Source organism: Anopheles darlingi, chromosome 2 (assembly GCF_943734745.1).
Source record: "Anopheles darlingi chromosome 2, idAnoDarlMG_H_01, whole genome shotgun sequence".
In the NCBI taxonomy this organism is placed as follows: Eukaryota; Metazoa; Arthropoda; class Insecta; order Diptera; family Culicidae; genus Anopheles; species Anopheles darlingi.
The window spans coordinates 16,881,699-16,889,591 of NC_064874.1; the positions used below are offsets into that span (position 1 = coordinate 16,881,699).

Consider the following 7,893-nt stretch of genomic DNA (forward strand, 5'->3'; position numbering starts at 1 on the left):
TAGCTAAACGCCTTTCGCTATCGAGACCGGGTGGTTCCGGATAGTTAGTGTAGAGTGGGAAGTGAGGGATCCTTCCGTATAGTTCACCGGCCACGTATTGCGAATATATTTCCTTTTATTTTCTATTATTGCACATTATTCCCAGCACCGTCACCGGCCAGGATCGCGTCTAGAGTCCTCTCGGAAGGAAGAAATGCGTTCCCTATCCGGACGCTAGCCCAAGGTTGGCTGGCTAATGGTTTTTTGGCTTAAGGAGTGTGTGGTGCTGGATGCCTTTGCCTTGAAACCACCGGACCCGAGAGCAATCCGTAGTTCAGACGGCTAGTGTTGGAAGCACGTGATCCTCCGGGTATGTGGCGCTGTGCGAGTGTGTGTGTAGTGATTGCCTTTATTGCGCTCACTGTCACTATGCATATCGATGCACTTCTACTCCAGCGCACAACCTTTGGCCTTAGCTTCGTACATTGTTTGAAAAGTTTCTCGTTTATTGTAGTTTTTGTTTCTGATTTCTGCATCTACGAACTTAGCCCACGCTGACAAACGCATTTACGGTTTTATGTTAAAACATTGTTTCGGTGATACCTAGTAGAAAACTGGAAACCGATTCTTTAGAAACAGAAACATTCAAGCAACTTTTCGATCGTCGACTAACGACCACCAGTGCAATGTCCCATCTGGTTCCTAGCATGCCATGGTATCGCGCAAGTCAACTTTGCCCAATATCCATAAAGTTAATGTGGAACCACTCGAGGAGCCGTCGCGACGGTCCCGCCGCTTAGAGGCGAAACAAGAAGAAAAGGTTTATGTCGTGGCATGCACCTCTCGCCGGCACCAGATTCCTTCTAGCGTTCCAGTGCAACAATGTTGAACGAACGTGAGTGTGTGTGTGTATGTATGTTTGGTCCATGACTTTTTCGCTAACGCCGCTTGGTCGTATGACAAAGGATAACCCTTGCACTGAAACGGATATACAATCGTAGTGGTAAGGAGACACGATTCTTAAATTTGTCTCCCTTTTGTGTGCGATGGAACCAAACAAATGGTGGAAAAATAGATAAAGCGCACACACTTGGGAGTCAGCCGGCTCGGACTGGGGCAACAATGTGTAATTTGGGCCAATTTGCATTCCCCTATCGGGTCGACACGGAGAAGTAATGATTTTATTTCCATTCTTCACCTTCAAAACACCCCATTGAACGAGCAGTTTCCGCGAGGCGCAAACGCGACTATGACCTTTGTTTGGGGGAGGAAGGAGATCGTTTCCATTGGATGGGATTAACAGGTGCACAGCGGAGAATGGTACTTTATAGGTAGTTTTGATCTCTATCTCAACTAGAGCATCAGTGTGGGACTTTAAAGGCACGTTTCAACCACCTCCACATGGTTTCACGGAAGTTCGCAGTTCATGTAACGGAAGCAACATCCACCATCTTTAGCATCCTGGCTGCGTACAATGGCTGGCTATTCATTCTGCAGGATGCAAATTAACGTTCTTACAGCCGGCATTTAATGCTCCCGGTGCCCGGTCATGGAGCAATATTTACGATTCTAGATTGATCTCAATCTAGCTTCCGGGTTGGCTGGGACCTGTGTAATGATAATGAAACTCTGATCTGCCCCGGACGGACCTGCCTGATTGGGAAAACTAATGATACCGTCAACCGTGTGCAAGCAATATCGTTCGCATGCCATTCGACGTATTAATTGAACCCTCAATCTATGCTATTTCCACGCCGAAGCATCCCCTTGGCCACGATGGTGCCGAACAGCATCGAGCCTGGTAATTGAATCGATAAGCATCGACGCTCTGACCGTTCCAAGCTAGAGAAATGAGCATCCGGCAGCCAACTAGCAAGTAACGTATCGTCGTCGAGCTGCAAGATGAATGAATAAACAAGGCAAATGGTCTTTTACGTAGATAATTGTGTAATGCCGTTGGTTGGCCCCCTCGGGGAACGTTTTGAGGTCGTACTTCCTCCCAGGAATACAACCATCCATGTTGCAGAGATGCTGGTCGATCCTAGCCAAGATGTTTCCGCTGGCGTTACGGCAATTCATGACACTATTGTGCAACGGTTCTCGGTTCTCCTGTTTATTCCGGGTTTAGCCACGGTAACAGGGCGAAGGATGAAGATCGCTATTGATTCAAGCCAGATGTTAAGCTTCTAGCAGTACCGCTCTGAACCGTCAGCATTGGCTCCTACTTCTCACCGCTATTGCCGTGGAGTCTTAAATCAATAGCACAATTGTTATGGCTTGCACAAAGTGCACTGTCGACCCATGAATGCCACAGAACTATTTCCAACCAGAATGTTTTGAACCCCGTTTCCACTTCAACTAACAGCAACCACCAGTCTCAACATCGAACAGTTCGGTATGCACAAGTTGTGTAAAATGTTCCTAAGTTATATTTCAAGTTCCCAATCCATGTCTAGTTTTAAAAGATTGTGAGCCAGTTGAAAGATTTCTTCAAACATAATATTATGTTAGGCGCAATTGAAACTCGTTTTTCAATTAAAGAAACCGAAGCGTGGTTTAAAACAAACAATCACCAATCAATTCTACAAAACAATCTATAATCAATATCCAAGTTGTATGAAAAATTATTTTATTTTATTAAACCAACCTGCAATTGAATCGCACTGTAATAGAAAAACTTTCCCCGGATCACATTTAAAATAGAATTGCTAAATAGAACCCAAAGTGGGGCAAAGACCGTGTCGGCGGTAGTCTGCGGTCAGGTTCAGCCGGGGCTCAGCTGCCCTGCTCCAAACACAAACAGCAACAAACAACACACACCCGCACCAGCGAAGTAACATTATCAACCAGGCAAACCAGAGACTGGTGCCCGCTAGGAAATCAACAGTCTCAACGGTTTTCCTCTTAAGACACACCACCACCATCTCCTTCGCTCATGCTCTCATCCGCGATTGTAGCAAGAAGCTTTCCAGCGTCAAAGTTTTCCAGCGCACCAACCGGATACAACTATTCATCCGTGTTCGCTGGGATGCAGGGGAACGAATGGGGGACCGGGCGCTGGTTTGTGGAAAAAGTTCAAGTAAACATACCTGGTTCTTCCTTCGGGTAGGATGAATTACAGTTTCGGTTGGTTCGCGCGAACGCTTGGGAAGGTATGCCTGGCCAACCTTGGTTGCGTTCTCTGTTTATACAAGTGCCGCTGTAGGCAGCACTCCATTATGTGTAGCTCTCGTCCGCTAGCAGGTTGACGGTCCTATTTGTTTGAATTATAACGTAAGTAGTTTTAACAAACAGGAAAATATGCTCTCGTTGTGCTAGGATTAAGAGAAAAAAAATGGTAACGATGTAAAATTAACTAGAATTTTCGCTTAAATATTCCATTTCACTGATGATATTATGATCTTATCTACTTAGCAACACGTTTTAAGTCTGCCTTATCTTTAAAAACAATCCTTAATGCCCCGCTCGTTAATGGCTTCGCTGGGATAGTTTATAGGAAATTTTTGATCTATGGTCCACCAGCAAGCAAAGGTTTTCATACAACCCCTTCGTTCATGGCCAAGAATCATCGAAAACCACAAACCTCAAGGGAACTAGACCTTAACGAATACCAGGCCGGAATGCGATGTCTGGAATGGACTTTTCATGCACATGATGTGTTAATCATGCCACCACCAAACAGCGGAATCCCTTTTTCGGGACTAACCCCTTTCGGTAGAAGTCCTATGAACGGTTTAGATTTGGTTTACTGAAATCAGACGCACGCACGACCTCCTTCGGTCCTCCCGGGAGAAGGTCCTTTTCTGATCCCGAGCTCGAGCCGCTCGGGACGCAGCGTACCGCTCCGTTGTTCTCGACCAACTAACCACCGTTCTTAGAACCTACACCACAGTTCAAAAGGTCGAAATAAATTAATAAAACTTTGCAAAACTTACCTCTTCTTCACCGAGCGTGCCCGGCATCAGAGAAACATCGCTGAGGCGAGCATCGAGCAGGCACCGTGTTTCAACACGAACACACAATTTCAAATCCAAAACGATAATTAACTCCCAAAACGAAAACCGGCCGCTGCCGGTGGCCGGGTTGCCGGGAGCGTTGAGTTGAGCGTCCTTCTCGAAACACGCATCATTCGGTGGTGCTTTGGCGCCCTTCCACGAGAAACTCCCTTGTTCAGTGGAATCCTGTACCCGTTGCTTTTGATAGGCAGATTTCCTCGGAAACTCCTCGAAGGGAAAAGTTCTTCGACCAAAAACAGCAACGAAACTGACCGGTTAGTGGAGCGTAGCGATCAAAACCGGTGGCACCAAATGATGCGTAAAACCAATGGGCGTAAATGGCGTCAATATAAGAACGTTCGCTTCCAGCTGGTTAAACGTTGCATTTACGGAACCAGCCGGAGCAAAACGGAGCATAATTTGCATGAGCAAAGCAGAACAAGACGCATTGTACACGATTCCTCTAAATCGACCCCAACTCAACTGGCTACAACGACCACCGGAACATGACATGCCCAAGTACAAAAATGAGTTTATGGGTTTTCATCTAAACGCGATAGCCGGCGTATCAACGACCTAGCCTTTGGTAGTTCGCGTATGCTGCTACTTCTGCAGCGAACAGTTAATTATATCCTTCGAAGTACCGCAACTCAGTGGTCTCGGTCAGTGGTCCGTTTTTGGACCGAACCGTTGAGCGGGAATATTACTGCTGCCACTGACATGGACTGCTCGGCGAAAAATAGCTGAGCGAAAGAAGGGTTCCGAAAACCGCAAACCACTCGACCGAATAGTAGAACAACCCACACGCCGGGTTTGGGACAGATTTGCCAAAAGAACTGTTTTTGGCACTGTTGAGCATTCACCGAAAACCCGGCAATTACGTTGCGAACGTCAAGGTTCATTTCTAATGTAACCAGTAGCACAGGACACACGATCATGCTTCGTTCCATCAACTAATTCTATTTACGGGCCCAATTCATAACACTCGCGATATGAAATGCACATCGAGTAGGCAGGGAATAAAAAGGTTTATAAAGGACCGAACCGTGACACCCGATAATGGTTAAAAAGGTTTATAATTGACTTAAACGACCTCTTTTCTTTCCGATCTCTCCATTGTCACGTGCCCCTTCAATTACGCAGGAAGCGCCGGTAACGGAAACGATCCTTTCTCCCTTGCGCTCTGGCCGGTATCCAGTGGGAAGGTATCGGCAATGGTTCCCGGGGCGCAGGCACCCCACAGTACATGATGTTAATGAGTAGCGCATCGTACCAGCTGAGGGTGTTCCGTTGGCCAATTTCTCCTTCCCAGGGTATCCGGGGACGCATGGTATCCAATTTGGCAGGACACACCGAGAAAGCATTGCGTCTGTAGTGCATAATGCTGCCGAGATCGTAGGGTACGTTGAAAGTGGTCGTTTTGTCCGGATCAACCAGGTCGAAATTGGTCTGTAAGTCTTTCGAGAAGTCACCAAAACCCGGGAGTTTCTATCAATGGCCGTGCGAGCTCAATCAAATGCGACTACTTACCTCCATCCGGGTTGATGTTTTCGTATATCACCGTCACAAAACGATCTCGATCGAGCCGGTTATGTTCGTGGTAGAAACCAAGCGAGTGCATTAGCTCATGTACGGGAGTAGTGAGGGCGTTGGCACATCCGGGCTGCAGGTTGACCACGGTACGTCCTACACCACGCCCCACATCACTCCAGCAACCAGCATCGGTGTTGTCGATTGACACGTACGCTACCTCTGCCGGTGTTTCCCGGCGTCGACGGAACTGCACGCAGGTGTGTCGTTCGATCTCACGCATCGCACCGTTCAGGTACTCCAGCTCGGACGAATCTGCCGTGAGGGATAGGTAAGGGATGGGGTGGTTAGTCACCATCACTTCCTATTCAGTAGCAAATTTTACACCAAACTACTCACTAAAGGTGCCATCGATCGAGTAAATAACGGTGGCGTTAGGCCACCGATAAGCTGCAGATGGGGGACCGGCTAGTGCCATCGCGAAGCGTGGCCTCGGTAGACGCATATCCCCACCGATAAGGTTCCCCAGTTCCCATGGTTCCGTTCCGGATGCTGGATCCAAATTCCTGACGAGATGATCTAACCACCAGAGGCAGAGAAAGCCTCGTGTAGTGCAACGACAAGACAAACGTCTGGTTGGCAAATCCTTACCGACTTTTGAGTCAATCAAACGATACAGCGCACTTCCGAAGATGCTTAACTCAATTGCTATAAGGTCACCGGAGGCGCAGTACGCCGTAAGCACTAGCACGCAAAGAATGGACCGTTCCATATGTCTAACGTCCGATTGCGTTGCTTAAGCGATCTTGTTTTTACTCACCCTTTTTTGCTCTGTTGGCAGTCGGAAAGTAGAAAAGTGAAACAATGATAACGCATTGTTTTAAACGCAATAAACAAAATGTATTGCCAGTACGTCAAGCTCCGTCAGATGATTACGCTGGCCTAGCTCCGTGACGTTCCAGGGGTACCGTGGTACCATCGTTAATGAACGTCCCGGTGCTACGCTGTACATGTCTGGGGTATAGTGCATGATGCTTTCGAAATCGTACGGTAACGGAAAAGCCAGATCAGTCCAAGGTTTCACGATCTCGTAGTTGTACAAAGCGGTTGACTCGGGTAGCACATTTTCGTACAGAACACACACATACCGATCCCGATCTGGACGGGTGTGCTGATGAAGGAATCCTAGTGCGTGCATCAGCTCGTGCAGGATCGATCCGATTGATTGTGTGCAGTACCATGGAAGGTTCAAGTACTTTAAAGAAAATACATGTAAATACTGTTGGAAGAGGCTAAGCTAGGAGATCATCAGAACGTACCGTAGTGCTTGCCTGTCGACCTGTATCAGCCCAACATCCACTGGTTTCATCGCCCGTGATCAAGACATGTTGCACCTCGTGACTTCTTTCCACGAACCGTACACAAGTACTACTGTGCAACACTTCCATCGCTGCACGAATAATTGAATATTGCGTTGATTCTAAATATAAGGTAGACAACAGATAAGATGGGATGGCAATTAACCCTTTCCCTTCAGTCACTCACTAATCAATGGTTCATCGAACATGTACGGTATGGTGGCATTTGACCATCGATAGTTTTTCGGTAGAACGTTCTGCATCACGTTTCCGTAATGAAGTGCCGAAGTAGAACATTCGGGGTTCAATACCGGATGTTTTTCTGAAAAGTGGGAAATGTTGAAAAACAAGTAAACCTTTCAGGTAATAATGTTGTTACCGATGAAGATTAGTTGAATAGAAATGACTGCAAAAGTAAGCAGCAATCGATCCAAGCACATTTGATCCACTACGAAGCTCGTTTCCGAGCAAAATGCACGCTGCTGACGCTTTAACTGGGACTAGCAACAGAATGAATGTAAATGTCATGCCATGCCATGCCTGACTGACAACATTTCTTTCGACAAAATTTAAAATTTATTTCCATACAAACAACCAGTTTTTTTTATTTTTGTTTTCACCCTCTTTAAATGTATTTTTAATTTAGATAAAACGGAAAACCAGAGTTTTGGAACCAAAACTGAAGTTTGTCTGTCATGGTACCATCATCTTGCAACACAGTCTACTCATTCAAATCAATTACACGAATGTGTTCTCTCGAGCAGTTGCGTTTTGTAAGACGTTCTAGACCATTCATTTAAATCTATTTTCATTGTTTTGTAAATCTGATTTCATTCTTTAAAGATCCGCAGCTTGAATGCTTAGTTCTTAGTTTTCGTACACTCCATCTCAAACAAACCTGGTTATCATGAGGCGGTGTAACAACTATTTTGTTTCCATTAGTTTAAACTTTCAATCGATAGATCCGTTTTCGTATGAATGTGTCTGGTTTCTCTATCGCTTTTTACATGGTTTCATTGTCTGTTTTAGTT

General features: G+C 46.1%; 2 protein-coding genes across 2 annotated transcripts in view; both read right to left on the reverse strand.

Moving 5' to 3' along the window:
- Positions 1–5,105: 5,105 nt before the first annotated feature.
- LOC125948136 (low choriolytic enzyme-like) lies at positions 5,106–6,276 on the reverse strand. The gene is made up of 4 exons (XM_049673906.1): positions 6,156–6,276; positions 5,904–6,083; positions 5,505–5,819; positions 5,106–5,431 (listed from the first exon to the last, which is right to left on the reverse strand). The coding sequence occupies exons 1-4, from the start codon at positions 6,274–6,276 to the stop codon at positions 5,106–5,108; spliced, it is 942 nt and encodes a 313-aa protein (XP_049529863.1).
- Positions 6,277–6,384: 108 nt separating this feature from the next.
- LOC125951788 (astacin-like) overlaps positions 6,385–7,893 on the reverse strand; it is a 2,561-nt gene continuing 1,052 nt past the window's right edge. The window contains exons 2-4 of the mRNA XM_049680825.1: positions 7,050–7,184; positions 6,824–6,954; positions 6,385–6,759 (exon numbers count right to left, since the gene is read on the reverse strand). Coding sequence (XP_049536782.1) covers positions 6,385–6,759; positions 6,824–6,954; positions 7,050–7,184 — 641 coding nt within the window. The remainder of the gene's footprint in view (positions 6,760–6,823; positions 6,955–7,049; positions 7,185–7,893) is intronic.